The 26,070-nt window shown below is 39.0% G+C and overlaps 1 protein-coding gene across 1 annotated transcript in view; it reads right to left on the reverse strand.

The window, feature by feature from the left end:
- Positions 1–25,850, reverse strand: part of ANKRD55 (ankyrin repeat domain 55) — a 165,115-nt gene extending 139,265 nt beyond the window's left edge. The window contains exon 1 of the mRNA XM_077115173.1: positions 25,755–25,850. Within this exon, the coding sequence (XP_076971288.1) occupies positions 25,755–25,812 (58 nt within the window). The 5' untranslated portion in view covers positions 25,813–25,850. The remainder of the gene's footprint in view (positions 1–25,754) is intronic.
- Positions 25,851–26,070: the final 220 nt, after the last annotated feature.

Consider the following 26,070-nt stretch of genomic DNA (forward strand, 5'->3'; position numbering starts at 1 on the left):
AACTTTATCGACCTTCTTGAATCAAGATTATCTTTCCTTGGATGCTTTAGATCAGACATTTCTACAGACTTGCTTTAATTGAAACATTTTCATGGCCTTAGAACTGTAAACTTGTAACTTATTAAATTCCCCCTTTTAAAAGCTATTCTGTTTCTGGTATATTTCATTCTGGCAGCTAGCAAGCTAGAACAGTGAGCTTCTTAATGGCTGATTCATCTCCTTACTTATGATTTGTTTGTCGAGGTCACCTATTTTCAAGTCAATGTTGGTTGTTCATGCCTTTCTAGGAAGTTGTCTATTTCATCTACATTGTCTAGTTTATTCGCATAAAGTTGCTCATACTATCTTTTCATTACCCATTTTATTTTTGCAGGGTCAGTGTTTAGGTCTCCTTTTCTGCTTCTGATTTTATTTATTTGCATCTTCTTTTTTTGTTTTTGTCAACCTTGCTAAGGGTCCATCAATTGTATTGATTTTCTCAAAGAACCAACTTCTGGTTTGTTGATTTACTCAATTGTTTTCATCTTCTCAATTTCATTTTTTCTGCTCTAATCTTAGTTATTGTTTTCCTTTTGCTTGCCTTGGGGTTAGTTTGCTGTTCTTTTTCTAGTTCTTCCAAGTGAACAGTTAATTCCTCAATTTTTGCTCTTTTTTCTTTTTTGATATAGGCATTTAAGGTGATAAGTTTCCCCTTAGTATGGCCTTTACTGCATCCTATAAATTTTAATATGTTTTATTTTCATTTTCATTTGCCTTGAGATATTTACTGATTTCTCTTGTCATTTCTTCCTTGGCCCAGTGGTTGTTTAAGAGTGTGTTGTTTAGCCTCCATATATTTGTGAATTTTCTGGCCCTCTGCTGTGATTGATTCCTTTAATATCTGAGAAAATGTTTTATATGATTTCAACTTTTTAAAATTTATTGAGTCTTGCTTTGTCGCTCCATATATGTTCTATCCTTAATAATGATCCATGAGCACTTGAGAAAAAGTTGTATCCGGCTGTTGTGGGATGTAAAGTTCTATAAATGTCTGTTAAGTCTAATTTGTTTATTGTATTCAAATTTTCTGTTTCTTTATTGATTCTCTATCTAGATGTATCCATTGATGAGATCAAGGAATTGAAGTCTCCAATTATTGTGGTAGTGTTGTCTATTTCTCTTTTCAGTATTTGCCTCATGTATTTTGGAGCTCTCTGGCTTGGTGAATAAATATTTATGATTGGTATGTCTTCTTGTTGAATTGTTCCTTTTATTAATACATAATGTCCTTCTTTGTCTCTTTTAATTGTTATATATTTGAAATCTATTTTTTCAAATATAAAAATGGATTTTTTTCAGATATTAATATAGCTACTCCTGTTCTTTTCTGTTTGTTGTTTGCATGAAATATCTTTTCCTGACCTTTTATTTTCAACCTATGTTTGTTCTTGGGTCTGAAATAAGTCTCTTGTAGATAGTATATAGATTGGTCTTGTTTTTTGCCTTTTGATTGAGGAGTTTAATCCATTAGCATTAAGTAGTATTACTGTAAAGGCAGTACTTTATTCTATCATTTTGCCCTTTGGATTTTATACATCATATCTATTTTTTTCTACTTTTTACCTTTATTGATAGTCTTTATTTTTACACTTTTCTCCACACCTCTGTCTCCTGCCTTTTCCTATCTGCCTGTACTGCTCCCTTTAGTATTTGTGGCAGAGCTGGTCTCTTGGTTACAAATTTTCTCACTAATTTTTTTGTCTTAAAGGTTTTAATCACCACCTTTTTTTTTCTTTTGGCACGGACAGGCTCCAGGAATCTAACCCTGGTCTCTTGCATGGCAGGTGAGAATTCTGCCACTGAGCCACTACTGCACCACTCACCCTCTCAGTTTTGAAGGACAATTTTGCAGGATATAGAATTCTTGCTTGGCAGTATTTCTCTTTTAGAGTCTTAAATATAGCATACAACTGCCTTCTCGCCTCCATGATTTCTGCTGAGAAAGCCACACATAGTCTTATCAGGTTTCCCTTGTATATGATGGATTGCTTTTCTCTTGCTGTTTTCAAAATTCTCTTTCTCTTCAACGTCTGACAGTCTGATTAGTAAATGGTCTTGGAGTATGTCTATTTGGATCTATTCTGTTTAGGTTACACTGCACTTCTTGGATCTGTAATTTTATGTTTTTCATAAGAGTTGGGAAATTTTCAGTGATAATTTTCTCTGTTAGTCTTTCTCCCCCTTTTCCCTTCTCTTCTCCTTTTGGGGCATCTATAACACATATATTCATGCACTTCATGTTGTCATTTAATTCCCTGAGATTTTGGATTTCAGATGTCCAGTCCTCTAGTTCACTAATCCTTTCTTCTGCCTCTTCAAATCTACCATTGTAGATTTCTGTTCTTTTTTTCATCTCTTCTACTGTGTCTTACATTCCCACAAGTTCTGTGATTTGTTTTTTCAAACTTTTGAATTCTTTTTTGTTTGCTCATTGCCTTCTTTATATCCTCCCTAACTCATTGATTTGATTTTTGATGAGAATTTCTATGTCTTTTTGAACATCCTGAATTAGTTATTTCAACTCTTGTATCTTCTTTGAATTATTGGTTTGTTCCTTTGTGTGGGCCATATCTTTGATTTTTCTAGTATGACAGTTTTTTTTGCTGGTGTCTAGGCATTTGATTTCCTCAATTAGTTTATTCTGCAGATTGTTTTCTCTCATTTACCTAAGATTTTCTTGTTAGATGGCTTTGTTCTCTATCTGTTCTTTGACATTCAGTTCAGCTAATTCTAGACCTCTAGCATAAGTTTTGTTTAATAGATCAAAATTTTCCAGTTCTTATTTTTCTGCTTCTCACCCTGCCTATACAGTGTTTTTTTTTATTTTTAGGAGTTCTACTTAGATATTATAAACTCCAGTCATATTTTCCCACACTGGACTGGCCTTGTCTCAGAAGGAAAGATTCACCTGCATCAGTTTTCCCTGAAGGTAAGAACCAGCAAGTTAACAGAATTTCCTATGAAGCCTCTGCATTTCTCCTATCCTGCTCAGGATGTGGTGTTTGTCTGTCTGTGGTTTCCCACCAGCTTAAAGTGATCGGTGCCTTTAACTTCAGTAGACTGTCCCTGCTAGGGGCATGTTTGAGATAGAGGAGAGATTGTAGGCTGGCTTTAATTGCTTCAGTTTTCCAGTCCCTGGGGTCTGAATTCCTTGAGGGAGGATTCCACCTGAGCTGGAGGAAGGCACAGTCTCTAGGGAATTAACTCCTTTTCCATGACCAGCTGCTTATCTCTCAGACATGCTAAATTCCACCCCTGCCTGGGGCAGTTGGAGCTTGAGAAACCTTGAAGTTCTATCTAGTGAGTTGTTAAGTAGTAGAAACAAAGCAAAAAAAAAATCATTTCAGAGAAGCGCCCCCATTCCTGGGGTTTGTTAATCAAGAGCTTTAGTTGGTACATTGCTCTATGTATCTCCAGGCTCTATTGTCCCTCACCCCCCCTTAAGGTTCAGGTTTTTTCAAACATTTTGTGCTTTCCAGTCCAGAAAGCCTCTGTTGTTTTCCCCTGCCCCATCAGTTCTGCCCTTTCTCTGCTGGGGCAAAAACTCTTAGTACCTTTAGCTCTTATTGAAGGTTTATCTGAGTTAGGGGCCTATTTTCAGTAGTCAGAATTTGTTAATTAATTCCATAATTGGAGCTTGGTTGAGCTAAGCCCTTAATACTAGTAAAGTGCTTTTCCTTTCCCTTTGGGAAACCAGCCTGCTGTGCCTACCCTCTTTTTGGGAAAGAGGTCCTCTGCTGCTCCTTCAGTTTGCTGCTGCCCACCCACCAGGGATTGGTGACCTTGAAGCTTTCAGCCCCAAGAGTGGGGAATGAGTGTCAGAAATTGAGACTGAAGTGGCGGTGGGGGGCGGGGGAAGGGGGTTGCTACTCATGAGCTCTCCCTGCAGCTCTCTTCATCCTGCATTTTTCTGCCTGGGTGCTCCAGATCTCCAGAGCTCCAAAACTGTTTCTAAAGAACTGATTTTGCCTGTTCCCCAGTTGTTTTCTAGAAGAGAAGTGAACCAGCCTCTCCCTAATCAGCCATCACGGATCCTCCTAGTCAGTCATTATGGATTCTCCTAACTCTTTAACAGTAGAATTTCAGACATGTAATAGGCTGTTTAAAACATTTGTGATTAGGAGGTACAAGCGTAGTTCATTGGCAGAAACCTTGCCAGCCATGTGGGAGACTGGGGTTTGCGTCCCAGCCCACGCACTTCCCAAAACAAACAGAAAACAAACAAACAAAGATTCAACAAATGGTGCTGCCATAATGGGATATTCACATGGGAAAAGAATGAAATGTGACCCCCACTATACAGCATACAAAAAAAAATCTTTGTATGTAATTAGAGGGCCCTCCTCATAGCTTCTCTGATTTTACTACAAATGTGGGCCCTGTTCAAGATCTTCACATAGTATCTCTGACCTTGGGTTACTGTGGATTTCCTTGTAAAAGCCCTGATTGCATCAATCACTGGACCCATCTTGTTTAAATTATGCAAGGCCATCTTGGCAATTGTCCTACTTAAACTAAGATGCTTTTGTGGAAGAGCCAGGTCAGCACCAGGGCAGATTGGGTATTGCCATCTCAAAAGTCCAGATCAAGTCTTGAGGGGCTCTCTTTGGTTCCTTATATTCTGAGAATCCTCAGGTAACTGAACTCACCTTGGGGTCACTGGTAAATTCTGGATTCGTTTTGGGCAACTATGGAGGACTCTGCAGATTTTTTCTAGATTATTCTCTCAAGTGGTATTGATTGCCTCTGAAAATTTGAAATTTATTCATTCATCCATTTATTCAGTATAGAATAGTCTAGTGAAATTGTGAGTACAAAGGTGATGGCCTCTCTTTCTCTAAGACAGACATATTACAGGGAGCAGACAAATAAGTAACCTCTGATTGAGATAAACCAGGGATAATATGGCATGACAGTGGAGAATTACTTACATAAGTAGTTTCCTGGACATTTTCCTTACTTAGATCCCTTTCTCCTCTCACTGGCTTAATCTGATGCCTTGGGGACAGTAAAGAAATTGCATCCTTGGGACAGCCAGGATGACCATCCATAAGGTGGCAAGGCCTTTCTCCCTTTATGGAGGGTGCTAGGCCTTCACTGCACCCCGGTGGCCCCATGTGGCAACATTGCCACCCACTGGTGGTGAAGAGTCTCTGTGACTGGCACCCTGAACGAGGACAGTGCCAATCCTTCCAGGTAGAGTTAAGAGCCAGGCTGGAAAATTTGGTCGTCATGCAGGAACAAGTCTAAGGTCACTGATACAGTTGGCTGGCATTGAAACAAAAGTAATCTCCTATCTATCACATGACTCATAGTCATATGTATGGAGGCAATATGGAAACGCAGTGAGAGCACAGGCTCTGGAACTCAACCTCCGGAATATGATCTGGCACTGCCACTTACTTGTTAGCTGCATGATCTTGGATGTTGCTTAAACTCTCTATTGCCAGTTTTTCATCTATTAAATGAGGTAATAATAATATCTACCTTATAGGGCTGTTCTGAGGGCTAAACAAGTTAAACCATGTAAAACATGTCAATCGGTATTATCTATATTACTATGTAGACATAGGTAGGTATCTCTGCCTTCTTTCACCTTATGAGACCCTTTTTCTTGCTCAACAAGCCTTAGTGGTATTGTGAGCTAAAACGCTTTTCTATATCTCTAATTTTCTCTTCTAGTCCTTCAGGGTGAATTGGCTGAGATTTTAAGAATGTTTGATAAAGTATCAGTCATAGTGAGGAGGAGAAAGAGTTTCTTTCTAGCATTCAAATGAGAAAAATAGCTCCAATCTTTCTGCATGTACCAGCTGAGAGAGCAAACACTCAAAGTAACTTTGGAATTGCTGCATGGCTTATTTAACAGTTCATGCCCAGGAACCAGAAGAGAAGGGATCCTATTCTGTGGGAGGAAGTCTTGCAACAATATTTCCTCAAGGGTAAACACCTAACCACAAGCAGATCTTTCTTCATAGCTAGATTTGTGATGCAACACGTGTTACACGTCTTTGAATCTCTCTGAAACCTAGTTAAGACCACGTTGGTTCAGCTGGCCTTCCATGGCATGTGCTGGTTGTCATGACTCTGCTTTCTGCCTTCTCATTAATGATTCTTTCCCGCTTTGGACAGGATCTCTCTTATCTTTAACTTTTCTTTAAAATTGCACTGACCTGTTAACTGTCTGAGCATGTGTTCTGTCCCACAGCCATGGATAGAGAGTCCCTGCATGAATGTTTCATGGGTTCCTAAAGATTTTCTTCAAGCAATTGAAATGGAAAAGCTTCTCATGTGTTGAGGTTGTTTCTGCTTTGTTGTTGCTTTAAAAAGGCATGTAGGGTGGGCCACGGTGGCTCAACAGGCAAGAATGCTTGCCTGCCATGCCATAGGACCTGAGTTCGATTCCCAGTGCCTGCCCATGTAAAAAAAAAAAAAAAAAAAAAAAAAAAGGCATGCAATACCAAGGGGTGTCAATACTGCAGGGTGTTGAAAATAGATGGCAATTAATATTTAAAAATTTTAATGTTATGTGTGAGACTAAAGCAAAAAGTTTTTGATACAAAATTTATATTTTGACTACTGCATTTCCTGATATAACTTATGTAGACAGCTTAATTGAACACCATAAATACATGGAACCTTGAATAGGGCATGAGATTTTGTTGACTTGTCCAGAGTGATGCCCCAATAAATCCCAGAGTGATTTGAACAGTGAATAAAAAAGTATTTGCAAAGTCCCCTTTGGGGAATGGTGAGAAAGAGGGAAAATTCAACTTCCAATTGCCGGATTACAGAGGAGTAGATAGAAATGAAGGCTCATTCTTCATAATCATTGGTAGTAGAGTTAGGAAAAGTGATGGAAGGAGTAGTCTTCTACTTTGTTAAACAACTGTGTAAAGTCTAGGACTTAAAGTAGAGTTGAAGTAAATGAACAGCTCCCCCCTAACCCAAATCATGATAGATACAGGAAATCTGGTTTAGACCATATTACTAGAGCTGTGCATGTGATTTTGTGAGCACTATAAATTGACAGCAGAAGTGACTTCCTAGTACTAAGCAGAAGGTCAGTTAAATCTGAATGTCACAAAGATTTGCCTTTTTCAACAATGGATATATCCCATTCTTGGATCAGGGGTCTATTTTATGAAATGAGAAGATCAGAAGGTTGACTACATCTCTGGTTCTCAACACTGGGTGTACTTTAGAATTACCTGGTGAACTTAAAAAATGTATTTAATTGGTCTGTAATTTTATATGTTGTTCATTTATAATTTTTTGGATTATGTAAAATACAAATAATAAGAAAAGCATACTCAAAGATTGTCACTGTTCTAGTTTGCAAGCTGCCAGAATGCAATATACCAGAAACGGAATGGCTTTTAAAAAGGGGAATTTAATAAGTTGCTAGTTTATAGTTCTAAGGCCGAGAAAATGTCCCAATTACAACATGTCTGTAGAAATGTCCATTTTAAGGCATCCGGGGAAAGATACCCTGGTTTAAGAAGGCTGATGAATTTAAGGGTTTCTCTCTCAAGTGAGAAGGCACATGGCAAATGCGATCACAGTTTCTCTCTTGGTTGGAAGGGCACATGGAGAGCAAGTTGCCATTTCTCCTGGCTCTACTAAAAGGGACTCTCTCCAAAATGTTTCCTCTTTTAAAGTATTCCGGTAAGCAACTCTACCTTCAATGGGTGGAGACACACCTCCTTGGAAATCATCTAATCAAAAGTTACCACCCACAATTGGGTGGGCCACATCTCCATGGAAACAATGAAAATGCTCCCACGCAGCAATATTGAATGAAGATTAAAGGAGATGGCTTTTCTGGGGTCCACCACAGATTCCAACTGGCACAGTCACTGTTAAAGTTTTGATGTGTTGTGTATACTTGACTTACATGGTAAAATGAATTTGCTTCCCACCCTAATTCTTTTCATGGAGCCTCCTTCCCTCCATTCCCCTGTGCAATGTAATATGGGAGGGAAGGAAAGTGCTAGCAGTAGGTGAAGTCTGGATGTCTGAAGGATGTGATTGCTTGAGGGCATGCAGTCATAGGATTGCACTCTTGTGAGAACCTCTGCTCTTTCCATCTTCAGCATTGGAAGTTTCCCTGGACGCAAAATGGACATGGTTAAAATAAATGGCAACCCAATGAAAGACCCAGGAAAAAGACAAGGTAGTTTCCTGAAGAGTAAGCAAAGGGTTAAGATATCCAAACAGCTGCAAATCCAGGAGAGACATAACAAGAAGGAGAAAGTTTCTGGGAGGTGCTACTGCCTGAGGTGGGCAGTGTCCTCAGGGAGTTGGGTTGTTGCCTTATGCCTGTTGCTAGATCTTAGGGTTGGTGCTGGCCAGTGGAGAGGACAAGCTGAGCAGGCTGGTGATGCTAACCTCAAATCTCCCACACTGTGATCTTTCCATGGATTGGAATCTACTGATGGAACGTGGAGATGACTGAAAGTCTCTGACCCCCTGGGTAAATTGGACTATTTTCTAGATCACTGTAAAAAATCACCCCCCATCCAAACATATTTCTGTTCTATGATAGAGGACCAGTTTCAAGGTACTATTAAGAGCACGGAACAACTAACTTAGCAGGGTCCCCCATCAGCATGGAGGCAGGCCTATGGGCTGGAGCAGGGTTGTTAATGTTTTAGTTGGTGAATTATGGGGGGGTGTGTGGGTTTCTCAGGAATGATTGGAACAGTAATGATGAGGCAATTGTTATTCATATGAAGTACAAAGTATAGAAATATTTTAACATTTGAACAACCAAAAACTAACAGGGTTCTGAACATATTCATATATATATATTTCATAACAAAAATAGGATCATGTTATATATACAGTTTTGGTTCTTGCTCTTTTTCTCTTAATAATAGATCATAATCATTCTCCCATGTCATAAGGTAAAATTTGAAAATGTTACTAAAATATGTGGCATAAAATTCCATTTACTGGATTTAGCACAACTAACTTAAAATCACTTTCTTATCATTGGACATTTAAATGTTTTCTAATTTTTTCCCCAATTGTATGTACTATTGCTCCTCCAAATATGCTACAGCATTCTTTTATATATATATATATCTTTTTGTGCATCTTTGATTATTTCCTTTGGACACTTTCCTACTAGTGAATTTGGGAGTCAATGGATATGAACATATTCAAGGTTCTTTGCCAGATTGCCCTCCAGAAAGATCCTTCCCACCCATGCCTGAGAACATTCATTTCACCCCATTCTTAATACACTGTGCATTATTATTTTTTTTAATGTATGCTAATGTGAAAAGAGAATGCTATAGCATGTTTAATGACCATTTATTTTATTGTTCCTAAAAGAACATTTTTTTCATAGGTTTATGGCCATTTTATGAATTATTTATTGATGTCCTTTATTTCTTATTATTTCAAGAAATATTATCTAATTGACTTGAAAGAGCTTTATGTACATTAAGTATGCCACATCAACCTGTCTTACCTGCTGTAGTTTTTTCCCTCTTTGATGCTTAAGCTCTCAGTTTATTTTTGTGAGTTTTTCAATATACGTTTTCAACTTTTACATAGTCAAAACCTTTAGATATTCCATTATTTGATTAATTTTGTTGCTTTTATGGTTAAAAAAGTCATCCTTTGGAGCTATTTATTTATTAATATTTAACTCTAATGTAGAGGTTTTAAACCTTGATTTTATGTATTTCAATCAATTTTTTTTTTCTAAATTGTCATTTGTTGGCTAATCCCCCTTTTCCTCACTAATTTTTAATGGCAACCTTATCATAATTGAGGTCATTTTTAACACTTTTGATGAGGCTTCTCCTACAACCCATTTGCTGGATTTGAGGCTCTGGGTGCAGGCCCCACAGAGGCATCCTCTGGCATCCTCTGGCATCCTCTTGGCAGTGGTGAGCACATTCACTTGGAGATCCAGCCAAAGTCCATCTCAGTTACATTCCATGGGGTCTTGTGGTCAGTCCACGGTCAAGGCTCTGAGACTTTTTGTGTTCCTTGCATAGTTCCAAATTTTAGAATTTTTGGTAGCATATTTGAAGGACTTAAGAGACTCATAACAAATCTGAAGTTTGTAAAAACTGCCAGATAATCACTTCTTCAGTTCTACAATGTCTCACTGTAGCTATAAAAGCATCCACTGTTTTGCAGCATTCATTGGGGTCTCTTTAGCACTGTGTCATTTTCTAAATCACAATTGTAATATGGTCAGCACTTATATAACTTAACTCTCTCCAGGCATTGTGCCAAGCCCCTTCCATACTGTGGCTGTTTTAGTTTCCCAGTTTCTCAAATATCATGCAATGGGTCAGCATAAACAGTGAGAATTTATTGGCCCATGGTTTTGAGGCTTGGAGAAGTCCAAAATCGAGGTATAGGCAAAACGATGTTTTCTCCCAGAAAGCTGTGGCATTCTGGGGCTGGTTGCCTATGATCCTTGGTCCTTGGTTTTCCATCACATGGCAAATCACATGGTGATGTCTTTTCCTTTCTCTTCCACCTTCCATTGACCTCCAGCTGCTGCTGAATGTGGCTTCTCTCCCTCCATGTCTGTGCTGATTTGAAAGTGTTGTGTAACCTAGAAAAGCTGTGTCCTTTAATCTTGATTCAATGTTATAGGGTAGAAACCTTTGACAAGATTGTTTTCATGTAGATCGACCCACTTAATTATGGGTGTGACCTTTAGATTAGATAATGTGACTCCACTCATTCAAGTTGAGTCTTGATTAGTTGACTCCTTTTAAAAGGGGAGAAATTTTGGAGAAAATACAGTTGCTTCAGAGCTGACAGAGACACAGACATTTGGAAATTTTTGGAGTGCTGACAGAGAGAACAGACACCTAGACACAGACTTTGGAGAGGCAGAGCCCAGCAGACATTGCCATGTGCCTTCCCGTGAGATGCTAAGCAAGTCAGAACTCAGATTTGTGTCCCAGAAGAGCTAAAGTGAAGGCCTCCAGATCATAGAGAGGAAACCACTCACATCATAAGCTAGAAGCAATGGACCCATCAGCTTTTCTTGAGTCAAGGTATCTTTCTCTGGATGCATTCGTTTGGATGTTTTTTAAGGCCTTAGAACTGTAAACTCGTAAGTTAATAAACTCTCTTTTTAAAAGCCATTCCATTTCTGGCATATTGCATTCTGGCAATATTTAGCAAATTAATACAGTGTCCAATTTCTTTTCCCTATAATGACTTCAGCCATATTGGATTAAGGCCCACTTGCCTTCAGTTGGGCATACCTTAACTAATAACATCTTCAAATGTCCTCTTTACAAATGGGTTCACACTCACGGGACCAGGGGTTGAGACCTGAACATGCCTTTTGTGGGGGACCTGATTCAATCTCCAATACTGACAATTTAATTCTCTTCCTACTACATAGTAGGAAAGTAAATTGACCAAAGTCACTCAAGTAATAAATGGTGAATCCCAGATATGGTTGCAAGGCTGTTGAACTCAAAATTCCATCCTCTGATCCCTGCGAGCTGTTGTCTACAACTTTCCACTCACTCAGGAGGCAGAGTCCTCATATTTTCCACTGAATTTGTGACCTATCCTTGTGCTGGATGGATATATCCACATTCCATTCTCTCTTATTCCCAGCAGCTGTAATCCCCCCTACAGCCTGGCATACAAGCTGTGAGTTTCAGTGTTCTGCCTGACATAAATCATTCTGCTAAGAGTTTAGAATCTATTGTAACAAAATTAGTTTTATACATTAACCAAAAATTGAAAGGTAGGTTGTACATCAGGGAAAGAATTAAAACTAGTAATAAATAATAGCTTGAAGATTCTAAAGTTGGAGTTGGGTAAGTTCTTTTAAAGTATAAAGATAAATGTGAAATGGTCAAGGAACAAATAATCCTCATACTGAAGCACAGAAAGAGTAAAACTTTTCTTACTCATTTTCTAACGCTAGCATAAACTGGTAAAGATATGCACACACACATATATGCACATACATGCACTTTTTTGACCAATTCAATTTGTGAAGTCAGAATTCTATGTCCTAAATGAAATTTTACCTGATCAGATTTAATTGGTTATTAAAAAAATTGCACCCTGGTCAAATAGAGTTTATTCTAGAAATTTAAAGATATTTGATTTTAGGACATCTGTTAAAATATATCACATCAATAGGTCAAGAGGAAAATATATCACTATATGGGTAAAGACTATAGGGCATTTGATAAAATTTGTTCTCCATTCCTAAAAAGAGTGCTTAACACCTAGGAATAGAAGGGCACATACTTATTACGATAAAGTACATATATTTCAAACCAATTGCAAACATTATACTTAATGGAAAAACACTAGAGGCAGAACTATTAAAGGAAGAAATCTCCCAAGCTCTCTATCTAATGCAACACAGTATGAAGCAGAAAGAAATGAGATATAATAATCATAAAAGAAGAATAAAATTATTGAAATTTAATAATCAACTTTATACAAGTCTTAGGTTCTAGGCACTGTTCTAACATCTAAATTTCATTTTAATTAAGCCCTTCATTAAAAAAACCAGGGTATAGAACCTTCTAAAAAGTATACGGCTATCATGCGGCAGAGCAGTATTTGAACCCAGGCAATCTGACTCCAGAGCCAGGTTTCCCAACCACTTTGTGGCTCTGCCCTCTTCATTCGAATGATTTAATTATCTATGAGCCACCATGATAGGATTAACCACAGAATTAATAAGATTTTATTAAATTAGCTGGATTTAAAAGCAAATATAACACTAGACAACTCATCTATATCAAATGATATGAGGAGGGAAATAATCTATTACAATGAAAATATAAAATATCCAGGAATAAACTTTACCAAATATTCATCATCTATATGAGATAAGCTACAGAGCTTTTTTTGAGGGATATAACAAAAGAGTTGAATAAAGGGAGATACATGCCATGCTCCAAGACAAGGAAACTAAATCATATACACTATTACATTTGTTACCTATATTAAATTATAAGTTAATGTTATTTCAATCAAAGTTCCAACAGGTTATTTTTTTAATTTTTAGCTCAGAAAATGATACTAACTTTCATATGTAAAAATGAATGGATGGGGGGGCGTGCAAGGGTAGTTCAGTAGTGGAATTCTTACCTGCCATGTGGGAGACCCGGATTCAATTCCCAGTCCATGCACTTCCCCAAACAACAAACAAATTCAACAAATGCTACTGCAATAGTGGGATACTCACATGGAAAAATAATGAAGTGTGACCCCACTATAGTGTATGCAAAAAAATAATAATAATAAAATGGATGAGTTTATGCTCTTAAAAGGGAAAAAAGAATATATTTAAGTATTTGTTTACCTATACATAGACTCTCTCTGGAAGGATGCATAAGAAATTGATAACATGGTTTTGTTTCCAAGAAGGGAAACTGGATGGCTAAAGGCAAGGGAAAGACTTTTCTTTGTACACTGTTTTATACCTTGACAGTGTGTGAATGTATCACCATTTCAAAAGAAAAAAAAAAGGAGCAAAAAATGAATAAGAATATCTAATAAAACTGAAAAGTTGCTGAGGGGTATTTCTCTATCAGATATTAAAATATTATAAAACTGTGACAATTAGAATAGTGAGGTTCTTCTTTAAAACTGGTTCAATCACTAAAACAGAGCAGAGAGCCCAGAAACCGCCCTGGTACCATTATGGAAGGTGGAAGGTAACAGGTAGGCTGGTTTTTGAGCAAAGAGAAAAGTTCTGTCTCAAAGATGAGTATTAAGCTAAGAAGATAGAGAACCAGAAACAGAGAAAAGGGCAATTGGAAGACTTATGTGGTCTATGGGATTCCCTGGAGAATTAATTTCCTTCTGATGTGGTTTTCCTGCTCAGGAAAATTCTGTCCCTTCCAATTTCTAAATGTCAAAGGGGTGCTATGCCAAGAATTCATTACAGATGATGGTGATGATACTACAAAGGAATGTTTATGAATAAATTAATTAATTTGAAACACTTGGAACCATCCATGTCCGGCCATAGTAATCACTTAATAGGTGGCTGGCATGACAGATTATCCATGTCATCTTATGTAAGTAATTTATAATAATCACCAGCACTTCTCTACACAGTACCATTTAACCTTTCTATGTCTCAGTTTTTACTTATAAAAAGTAAGGGGTTTGGATTATACATTCACTAAAATTTATTCCTATTCTAAAAGAACTACGATTCTAAGGCAAAACCCTTCCAACATCCATCTTTAAATTAGTTTCTGCCATGGCCACCTGAAACCAGACACCTTTATTCAGAGGTCCACGCTGAGTCAGCCTAAATGTTGCAAAAGTGTAGTACACCATGTTTGAATAACGTTGTGATAAGAAAAGTAAAAGCAAATACAAATTTAGATGAATTTCAGCTGCTCATCTCACAGCTCATAAAAACAAGATTTTTAAAACAGCAGACTGTTGTTCTGATTTACTGGGATGGATTAAAAAAGCAAAGAAATGATCGCAAGGGTAAAGTTGTTGAGACCGTGATTGAAGCATAGGAGTCAAGGTTCAGAGAATTCTACTTTTATCAAGTGCTGTTTAGGTGTAACTTTGTTTACAGAGTCCTGGCTCTCTGTATTAGCTCTTGGAGAAATGCCAACTTGTTGCTGAACAAAACACATGCACCAAGTAGGAAAGTGATAAGGAATCTGCCTTCAAAAGCTTCTGTGATGGAAGCCAAGCCCTGACCTTGCAAATTCCATTTCCATCACTTCAGTTCCACAGGTTAGTCCAGTATAATTCCACCCTTTTAGCTTCTTCCTTCTTCTTCCTCTCGAGGGTGCTGGTGGCATTCTTGGCTCCAAAGGCAGACTTCCGTGGAGATTGGGTCACCCCTATCCTGGCAGATGTCGGGCTATTGCACTGAGCTCATGGCAAACAGCAGCCCAGTCCAGGGGAGCCACAGCATGAGGAAAATGGAGAGGGAACCAGGCATTTTCCCAAGGACTCTTGTCACCATCACCTTTCTTTTCCTTCTAGTGCTAAGGGTCAGAAAGAGGCTCATGGGTCAGAATCCAGAAAGTATAATTTGGTGGTGAAGGGGAGTGTGCCAAGGCTTGGGGGATCAGAAGCCTGAGGTCAAAGGGGCAGCTTTGCCTGTTGTCCTGTGTAGCCTTGGACAAGTGATATAACCTTGCTTGGAATAAAAATGGAAACTGTTTTATAGGTTATGGTGAGGATTAAATAAGATTGAATCAAAGAGTTTAGCACCATGAGTGACACATGGGGGCTCCTCAATAAATGAGAGTTATTGCTCTTTTTCTAATTATTGATATTGACACTGGTGAATATTCTTGGCCTGATCTCCTGTCTCTCTTTGGAAGTTACTCCCCAACCCCAGCATGAAGGGCAAGTTGTCATGTATTCATCTCGGGAGCTGAGAAGCAAGGAACAGGCTGGGACTAAATGACGCTCAAAATACAATCCTTCGCTAATTAAAGAATACAACACATTTTTTTTCCAAAAAACTTTAAAGATTTATTAACGGATTTTAGATTTACAGTAAGTTACAAACATACGTCAGAATCTGATTTGACCTATTTTTCTCAAATCGTCGTGTTTCAGAGACATAGAAAGAGGTTGATTTCTGGGATTAATTCAGATTTCAAACTCTTCTACTCTTAAACAGCACCTGGAATTTAAGAGCAACAGAGAGAAATTGCTAACTTGGAGCATGCTGACTTTTGCCAGGAAAAATACTGCTCAAGTAAATTGCATTGACCTGTCAAGGCAAAACTTAATGTTAAAATGTATTTAACTAAATAATTTTTATTTATTTATTTTTGATTTGTGCATTTCATTTTAGTACTGTTAAAGTTCAGATTCTTACGTGATGTTATTAGAGTCACCATAAATTGTAAAAAGGTAATAGTAGTATTTTTTTAATCAACTGATGTATTTTTACTTTTAATAATCTCTTCCCCACTTTAGGCTTCTCAACTTTTCAGCCAATTTCAAAGACTATATATGAAAAATATGTTTTACTTCACCACGCAGGACACAAATACATGAACACGTGTGTGTATATACATACATACATATATACACACACACACACAAGTGTCATGAAAAAATATCTTTACTAAGTACCATGAAATCTGATGTTTACTCCCCTATTATATTTATTTTTTGAAGTCTTGCCACAAATCACTTAAGTGATTTCCTGCCGTACTTAATGGATCGTATCATAGGAGAGAAGGAGGAGGTTACGATACACATGGAGTTCCCATCATACAGAGAGGACAGTGGAAAGCCTTTCTTGTGCTCATGGGGGTCATACAATAAAAGAACAGGGAGAGCAAACACAACAAAAATCAGTGCTTTCCTACTTGCCTTGGTGCCAAACACTGGGCATTAATGTTGGGGAAGTTATTAGACACCAAGATAGGTTTGGAGAGAATTCTGAGCAAGATGGTTGTTCTATTTGTTTATTGGGTTTTGCTGTAGTCTGGAAAGACTGCTGGAATCTCAGAGTCACTTTACATTTGGCCTGGCGCTATATGCAACATGGAGCCTGAACAATAGGCTAGAAATCAATAGTGAAGATTAATAGGGACATATGTCAGAAGCAGCATCATATTCCACAGCCTATGTTTGATAGAGGAACCCAAAATTACCATCTACTTCCAGGGATGAGGAGCATAAAAAATGTAGCAGAAGGTGCAGGCTGGTAACTGCAAGGGAATTATAACAAAAAAGGATGTGGACTTTGTGACACAAGGATGCAAGGATAGCCACTTAAATTGGTTAATAAATAAGAGTCACACCCAATGCTCTGATAACAAGCAACAATATTTAGCGCTAAAGACTCGGGCTGGGAAAGCCAGCCAGCAGACCATCAAATGTGGACTATGATATGAGAACAGATCACAAGGTGTCCCAGCAGCCAATGCAGCCAGCCCACATTTACAGCCTCTTGGGGAGTTAGCTACACTCAGATACCAGAGAAAGATAAAACTCAGATTTGGTTTATAAAAGGTTCTGCATAATATGCAGCACCACCTTACAGTGGACAGTTGCAACACTACAGCCCCTCTATGGGACATCCTTGAAAGGCAGTGGTGAAAGAAATGCCAGGAGTTAGAACTTCCAGCAGTGCACCTGACTGCTCACTTTGCTTGGAAGGAGAAATAACCAGAGATGTGTCTGCATACTGAAACACGGATTAGACAATGATTTGGATGGATGATCAAGGACTTGGAAGCATATAACTGGAAAATTTGATACAAGGAAGTGTGGGGGAGAGACATGTATATAGATTTTTCTGAATGGAAAAAATAAGAGAATATTTGTGTCCTGTGTTAATGCTCATCAAAGGGTGACCTCAGAAGAAGGGGAGTCTAACAAGTAAGTGGATAACACGACTTGTTCTGTGGATGCCAGTGAGCTTCTTTTCCCAGTCATTGATACCATTGTCCAGTGGGTTATAATGGAGAAAGTGACCATGTGGTAGGAATGGACATGGGCTCAACAACGTGGACTTCCACTCACTAAGGTCAACCTGGTGAGTGCCCAATCTGCCAGCAGCAGATACCAACATGCAGTTCCTGATAGGACACCATTCCCAAGGTGACCAGCCAGCTACCCGGTGAACCCCCTCCACCCTAGAAGGGGCAGCGTTTTGATGTTACTGGAGTGGACACTCTGAATATGGATTTGTCTTCCTTAAATGCAACGCTTCTTCTAAAACTATCATCCATGGACTTACAGGGTCCCTTATCCATTGTCATGGAGGAATACAGCACTTTTAATATTGTTTTCATTTTTGTGTTGCTTACATTTTTTTGAAGAAAATTACGTTAATTTTATAATTGGAACAAACAGACAAACCAGATTTTAAAATGTTGTTAGAACCTGGTTGGCATCTAATGGTGTAACACCTGTGTCCTAAAATTATCATTAGAACGTATTTTGACAATTACACGATAACTGAGATGGATGCAATACCACTTATGAGGTATTCTGGCTGGGGAATGCCCAATCTACATCGAATCACGAGGAAACATCAGACGAAGTTGAAGTACAGAACATTCCACGAAACAAACAAAAACGATGGTGATCTTCAAAATTGACGATGGAATAAAAGTCAAGGAAAGTCTGAAGGAATGTTCCATATTGAAGGAGACTAAAGAGGCATGATGACTAAGTGTAATAGTACTGAAGCAGAAAATGGCATAAAATGGGTTAACTGACAAAAGTCGAATGTAGACAGTAGATTAAAATGAATACATATACATATGTACATACACAGTGTACAAATGAGGTCAAATATTAACATTAGGTGAATCCTGGAAAAGGGTATATAAGTGCTCTGCATACTATTCTTATGACTTTTCCATGAGTTTGAGATTATTTTTCAAAGAGAGAATTAAAAAGATCATAACACTGTTAAATACTATGTATGTGTATTTGTACAGTTCTGAAGGCACAATTAGAAATTGAGATATTCTCTGTGAAGACTGGAGCACCATCCCTTCTCTTTCTCTCCCAATATACCTGATAAAGTAAGAACAGCATCATCAGTTAGCAAGTGCATTCTCAAGTCTTGTAAAGAGAAAACAAAGAGCCCTTATTAAGTACACAAACCTACTTACTAGTTGGAAGTTAATATTAAGAAACAATCAAGATTAATGAGACAGATCAGAGAATCTCAGATGTAACCTATTAATGATATAAGTGAATTATAAGAATCAGCGGACACTCTATATTGAATGATTGACAGACCCTCTGAGAGTTAAAAATGTTCTGAACATGTAATTCCCTGTTGGGTGCAATTGTTCTGTAAGGTGGCTGTTACCCCATATCCCATTCTTTACCCCAGCCTTGGACCTCAACACATCCAGACCCTCAACTTGCCTCATATTCAGGGATGGGTGAGATGTTTGTTTCATACAGATTTGGTAATTAAAATAGCTAAAAGCATAGCAGTTTTCCCTTTAGGCTCTATTAAAGTATCATTGCATCACCACCATGATACCCCGATACGACCCAGAGTAATTTGGACAGAGAATAAAAAGGTATTTGCAAAGGCTCCTGGAGGGACTTGGGAGAAAGGAGGGAATATTAAACTTCCCAACCTGGGGAATTCCCAATGTTTTTGTAAGAACTGGGGACAACCAATTTAATAGGCCAAGCCCTCTATCTTGGGGTTTGCCCCTGGATATGAAATTAATAGCTGCAAAGGGGAAGCTAAGCCTACTTATAATTATGCCTAAGAGTCACACCCCAGAGAACGTCTTCTGTTGCTCAGATGTGACCTCCCTCTCTCCAAGCCAACTCGGCAGATGAACTCACTACCCTCTCCACTACATGTGACATGACTCCCAGGAGTGTAAATCTCCCTGGCAATGTGGAGAAGGACTGCCAGGATGAGCAAGGACCTGGCTTCATGGGAATGAGAAAACCTTCTTGACTGAAATGGGGAAAGAGAGAAATGAGATAAAGTTTAAGTGGCTGAGAGATTTCAAACAGAGTCAAGAGGTTATCCTGCAGGTTATTCTTAAGTATTTTATAGAGATCCCTTTTTTTAGTATATGGTGTATTGGAGTGGCTAGGGTGAAGTACCTGAAACTTTTGAACTGTGTTCCAGTAGCCTTGATTCTTGAAGACGATTGTATAACTATATAGCTTTTACAATGTATCCATGTGATTGAAAAAAATTTATGGGTGATGCTCCCTTTTTGCAGGATATGGGCATATGAGTGAAAAAATGAGGACAAAAATGAATAAATAATGGGAGGATAAGGAGTAGAAAAAATTGGGTAGATTGCAATACTAGTGGTCAATGAGAAGGAAGGGTAAGGGCATGAGATGTATGTGTTTTTCTTTTTTCTCTTTATTTCTTTTTCTGGAGTGATACAAATGTTATAAAAATGATCATGGTGATGAATACACAATTATGTGATGATATTGCGAGCCATTGATTAATATACTTTGGATGGACTGGATGGTATGTGAAAATATCTCAACAAAAATATAAGAAAAAATATCATTGCATCAAAATGGTTCCACCAAAATAAAAATCTATGGGTATCAGTTTCTAATACAGCTGCTCAGTAACTGGAGGAGGAATATTCAGGTTGTGGGAGGCAGAGACTGGTGTAGGTGTTAATAGATGAGACTCTAGAATTGACCTGTCTCGACCTTTCACAGAAGCTGGTTGACGGAAGGGAGCGTCCTGCGTGCCATACAGAGGCACCAATAAGAAGGGAGGGCAGAAAGAGAGCGCAAGCTTCCAGCACACATGTTTGCCTAGGATTGGTCTGAAGAGGGCAAGAACTTTGGAAAAAGCATTCTTCTCCCATCTCTCTTTTTCCTCCGGCTCTGTTTTCTTCTCCAAGAGCGGGAGAGGGGATGAACGTTTTCCCAGAAGCAACAGATAATCTGCCTTTAAACCTGTGGTTTGGTCACCTGCCAGCTAGTCTTCTTTTATCTGGACCATGAATCTGAGAATCGATCAATCACAGAATTCTCCTCAGTGTTCCTGGTTTCTGCTCCTGATAACCACTCAAGGTCTGTGAACCTAAAATCATTAATCGGGCCCAAATCATTCCCCTCTCTTCCCTGTCTCCTTTACCTGCTTCTTCTCTGCTGTCCATTATGATAGCTATATCATCTTGTCTTTGGTGATTAAATGTTGCTGCATGCCTTCGGCAACAGGATCCTATCATCCCTGTTGTGTTTAAGGATTCCTGCTCAGTGACAGCAGGTTTTTACTTTCCCAAACCCCTTTCAAAATTTGTTTATTCTTCCTTTAGAGGCATCTGGTTGTTATGCCTAATTTTCAACTTTTGCTTTTTCAGCAAAGTGCAAATCTGTGATGTGCACTCTAATTTTTGTGTGTTTGTTTAGCATTCTGATTTAGTATAAAAAAAGTCAGAACTTAAAGCCAGTACATCTGTGAGTGGGAGGCTTCAAAAATCCACAACAAAATCCATGCTATAGTGGAAAGAACGTGGATTTTGAAGTCAGAGGGGCTCAGGCTTAAATCCCAGTTTTGCTATTTTACCTTCTGGTAATCTTGGGTAAGTCCTGACATTTTAAAATTTCCTTATCGATAGAGATGGGGCAGTAATAGTGGGGCTGATGTGAGGATTATGGGAGCTAGTTCACATACAGTTTTTAGCATGGGACCTGGCTCTGCTGGGTGCTTAGTAAATATTAGCTTTCATCAATACATACTCTATTAAGATGCCTGCAGAGGTTCTGTACCAAACAAATGCCTTTTTTCCAGTTCACCTTCCAGATGCCAAATTTCCTCCTAGCTTGAGGAAGGATTTTACAAAAATAAATAAATAAATAACTAAAAACAAAAATAAACAAGCTATGAAGTTGCATGCTTCCTGAGAAAGGACTTGAGATGTAACCTACAGTGGGTTGAACGGTGGCCTCAAAAATACATTCACATTCTAATCCCTGGAACCTGCAAACATTACCTTACATGGCAAAAAGAATGAATACTACCTATATGCTAAAGATGTGATTAAGTTAAAGATCTTGGGAGGGTCCTGGACTATTTGTGTGAGCCCTAAAGCCAGAGGGAGTTTTGAGACAGACGCACAGAAGAGACACACACAGAGAGGAAGGCCATGAGAAGACAGAGGCAGAGACTAAGTGATGCAGCCACAAGCGGCCGGAGGTGAGAAGGAAGGCTTCTCCCCAAGACCCTTCAGAGGGAGCTTGATTTCGAACTTTCAGCTCTCAGAACTGTGGAAGAGTAAAATCCTGTTGTTTTAGGCCAATCAGTGTGTGGTAGTCTGTGACGGCAGCCCTAGGAAACTAAGAAACCACACTAACCTGAACTGGAAAACGAGCCCCTCTTCCCATTCTCTCAGCAGCTCAACAAGAGAAACAACCCATGAGGTAGCCTGCAATCCTCCCAGGTGTGTCGGCTCACACACGGCTCACCCTCATCACAAACACTTCCTGTCAGACCCTCGGCAGGACTGAACCCTCCACGCTCAGCGACACAGAGGGGTGGACAAAGCCCGGTGCGGGGGCGGGGGGGGACCACGCTTCTCTCCCCAGTTTTCTCACCAAGACCTGGGATTCCTTCAGGCACAGTAAGGCTTTTCTTTCCACAATTAGAAATGCAAATATCTTCAGTTACGCAATGCCTCTCTTAAGTAGGAATTTCTGTATTCCATTGTAAATAATTTTACTACAGATCCTTTCTTGCACGTGGGCTTTGAGAGGGAAGACAGCCAGGGGTGCACGTGGGACCAGGAGAGGTGTTGCTATGGAGAAAACTAGAAAGCACAGAACAGGAGTGGCAAGTTCTGAAGGCCCAGGCTTCCTCTTTCACAACTTTACAAAGTAAGCCAGTCAGATACCTGATCTTTAAGCCTCTCAACAACCCTCTGAATATTTATTATCCATGTTTAACAGATGAGGAGATGGAAGTCAAAAGAGATCAGTTTGTCCAGGATCATGCACCTGGGAGGAGGCTGAGATGAGTCTTCTACAAATGCTTGTCTGTCACCAAGCCCCTGGCATAAAAATGTCTCATTACCCTTAGCTAATGAGAAATATAGAAAAATGCAATTGGAAGGGTTCAGGCTTACCAAATCCACTTCATTTGAGCCTAAAAGGTCATTCGACTTATTTTTCCAAGTCCACAGTGTCACACCAATCTCTGGGGCAACCACTGACCAGAGCTGTCCAACCCACCCCATCCTCACCCTCAGAGGAGTTTTATAGCCAGTGATTGTCAAGGAAAAGGAAGCTTCTTGTTATTCTGTTCCCTAGATAGAGAATGCCTGGGTCTCAGTCTTCTTTGTTGTAATTAGAAGTAATTAGTAAATTAATACTAATTACTAAATATTTATTAATAACAGGGGCCCACCTTTCATCTTTCGGATTTCAGTTTTCCCATCTGAAAGTTTAGGTGGATGGACTGGATGGGTGTGTCTCAATGTTTGCTGCACTTCAGGACTTTCTGGAAAGTGTTTGCACAGGACACACTCCACACCAATTAAACTGGAGTCTCCAAGGTGGGACTCAGGCATGAGCATTTTCAAAAAGTTCCCAGATGATTCATATGAGCTGCCAAGTTCAAGAACCAATGGATTACATGACATCTAAGGTCCTTTCACATGTAATATCATTTGTCAGCCTCAACAGTGAAGCATGTGGCCCCTAGAGTTTTGATTCCCCAGGCACTCAGAATTCATGGAAAACCTGTGGAAGTCTGGTATAGCCTGCCACCTTTCCCTGGGACCTATCAATAAACCCTGTACTCAGGACCACATGGGTCAGCCTGGCTCCTCGGACAGGTTGCAAAGTGTGGGCTGACTCCTTTTTGGGGGGCATCTCAGATAGTGGTCTGCCCATGTATTCGTTCCCCTTTTGCCCTGAGCACTTGTAAACATTCTCAGACGGAGTATTAAGTTTGAATGCACCTGGTCCACACCCACCTGGTACATCTGTTCCTGGAGGGGAGGAAGTGGCATCCTTCCACTATGGCACAAGAAGGATGTGTATATATCAGGCCATCTGCTTGCCTCCGCGACCATGGGGGACCAAAGCCCACTAGTGAAGCTGGCCTTGCTCTGTCTCTCTACATGAATAAATGTTGTTGCCTCCAGTGCCTGTGTGAGTCATGCTTTGATGGCCACCACCTGATGGGTTGGGACACGAGGGCTCTGTTCCTGCTGGCAGGCTTGCTATCCTCATTCAAGAATTAATGAGATAACAGAACTATTCAGGTGTCCTTAGTCAATTCTTATTCTAAAGTGACTCTAAATGGTAAAAAATAATTAATGTAATTTATTCAATCCACATTAATTAAGCCCTCATTGATCTCACGACTGTGCCAAATTCAAGCTGGAGGTAGAGAGAGGGGAATAGTCCTTTGCACTTGAGGAGCCCACAGTCCAGTGTGGGAATAATAATAACAACAAAAACAACAACTGCAGCCACCATTTACAAGTTCCTTTTGCACATCACGTAATGTGACAGGTACGCTTATGCATTATTTTAAATCTTCACAACTCTGAGAGGTAAGCAGCATTTGCTTTATTTCATTGCCAAGGAAACTGAGGCCCAAGGAGTTTAGGTAGCATGCCAAGATCACACACCTAGGAAATAGCTGATCTGCTGTTTTCATCTATGTCTATAAGATTCTAAAGCCCTTTCTCTTTCCACCAAACCACAGAGCTTCTACAAAGAGAAAGTGTTGAGAGATAAAGATGTCAGGGGAGAGGGTTAACTTACATGGGGCAGGGGATTGTGCTTAAGGGGGAGGAAATGCTATGAATTGTGAAAATGAAGGGTGCTATAAGAAAAAATAATTAGAAATCAATATTATAGCTATGTTTTGGACCAGACACTGTTAGAAGGCAAGATACTGGAACAGATGAATTCATTACCAAGCTTCAACTCCCTCAAACAAACCCATTGTTTTCTTCTTTGGATTTCATAGCTCAACAATTTCTTTTTTTTTCAGCCCAGTATTCAGTTCTTTGATTCTAAGCAGACTTTCATTTTTGCTCATTGCCATCTGTGATGATACAAAATTTACAAAGTAGAGGATAGAAGTGGGCACAGCTGCAACAATCATCCAAATGCAGTGTGAGCCAGCACATTCAAGGGTACACACACACTATGCAAAAATGAGTTCAAAGATCCAACTACACGTACATAAACTATATCTCATATAGTTACTCAGAATTCTAAACGCAAATCTAGTATTCGAAAACCTACTGACTTAAAATAATTCACTCGTGAAACCAGCTGTAGCTAGAGGATTAGAAAACATACTGTGGCGTTGAGCAGGAAACGGGAAAAAAGAACAAAGCAATGAATTGTCTTGATTATGCTTTCACAAACCACCATTTTCAGGTTGTAGCCAAAACAGGTAAAATGAACCAAGGACCTCAGGATCTGGAATAATATCTAGAGACTAGAGAGTTGTTTGGATATCAGATATGTTTAAAAAAGATTCTAACAAGTACTGATTACATTTACAGAATGGAAATTTCATGTACATACACAGAAAAGATGCATCATTACAAATAGGTATTATGTATACCTATATATAAGCATTAATATACACAAAATATACAAAGGCTGTACAACTAAACGAGTGCTTATTATAAGGCTGGGTCTATTTCACAGCAACCTCTTAATGTGGAAAATTACCTCCATCCTGGAAATTATGAAGATAAACTCTGTCATAGCAAATAATAACACAGTAATAAGCATTATACAACCTTGGATGAGACAAAATGTCAAACACATTGTAACTATGGTCAATATCTATTCCTGACAGAAATGAAAAAGTACTAATGAGATTTGGCGTTAAGTGACTGCCAAGAGACTCATGATGTATTCTGCAGATGAGCTGCAGAACAAAACTCTATTTTTTTTCAAGATGAAAAAAAAACCTAATGAGAATAAAGATGATAGTATTTGAAACAGCTGGTATGCTTAAAACCCATTTTTTAAAATTTGGAGGTCAGAGCAATTCAACAAGACAGAAAATCTCAAAAATCTTATTTTTCCCTGCCAAATGCTTATCAAATTAGAAATGAATATTTAGAACAGGTTTGTTTTCTATGTGAAATCTTCTTTCCACCTTTCACACAGAGTGTGCATGCATACACACACGCACACACACACACATACTACTCTCCTTACAACTGCAAATCCCTACGGTTAGACTAAAGATGCTAATAACACGTCAAAGCAGCTGAAAAACCTACCTTTATGCTGATCAAACACAGATGGCGTGCTGAAATCCATGGTTGCCTGTCTCATCATTTACCATCAGAACGGCAAAAAGCATCCAAGTCTCTAGAGGAGGAGAAAACACACCATTTCACATGTTACAGTCAACAACAATCAGATGCAGCAGCACTTGCCAAGTCCTCTATTTGCGAATTAAATGTGCATTAGAGCTGCAGGTTGTTGACAAGGTAAATGATGGAAATAGGTAAATGCTATTCTTGTAATACCTGCCAGGAAGAGTTACTTCTGATGGCTTTATTCAGCAGCTATGCTTGTGTGTAAGTATTACAT

This window comes from Tamandua tetradactyla, chromosome 9 (genome assembly GCF_023851605.1).
Source record: "Tamandua tetradactyla isolate mTamTet1 chromosome 9, mTamTet1.pri, whole genome shotgun sequence".
Classification (NCBI taxonomy): Eukaryota; Metazoa; Chordata; class Mammalia; order Pilosa; family Myrmecophagidae; genus Tamandua; species Tamandua tetradactyla.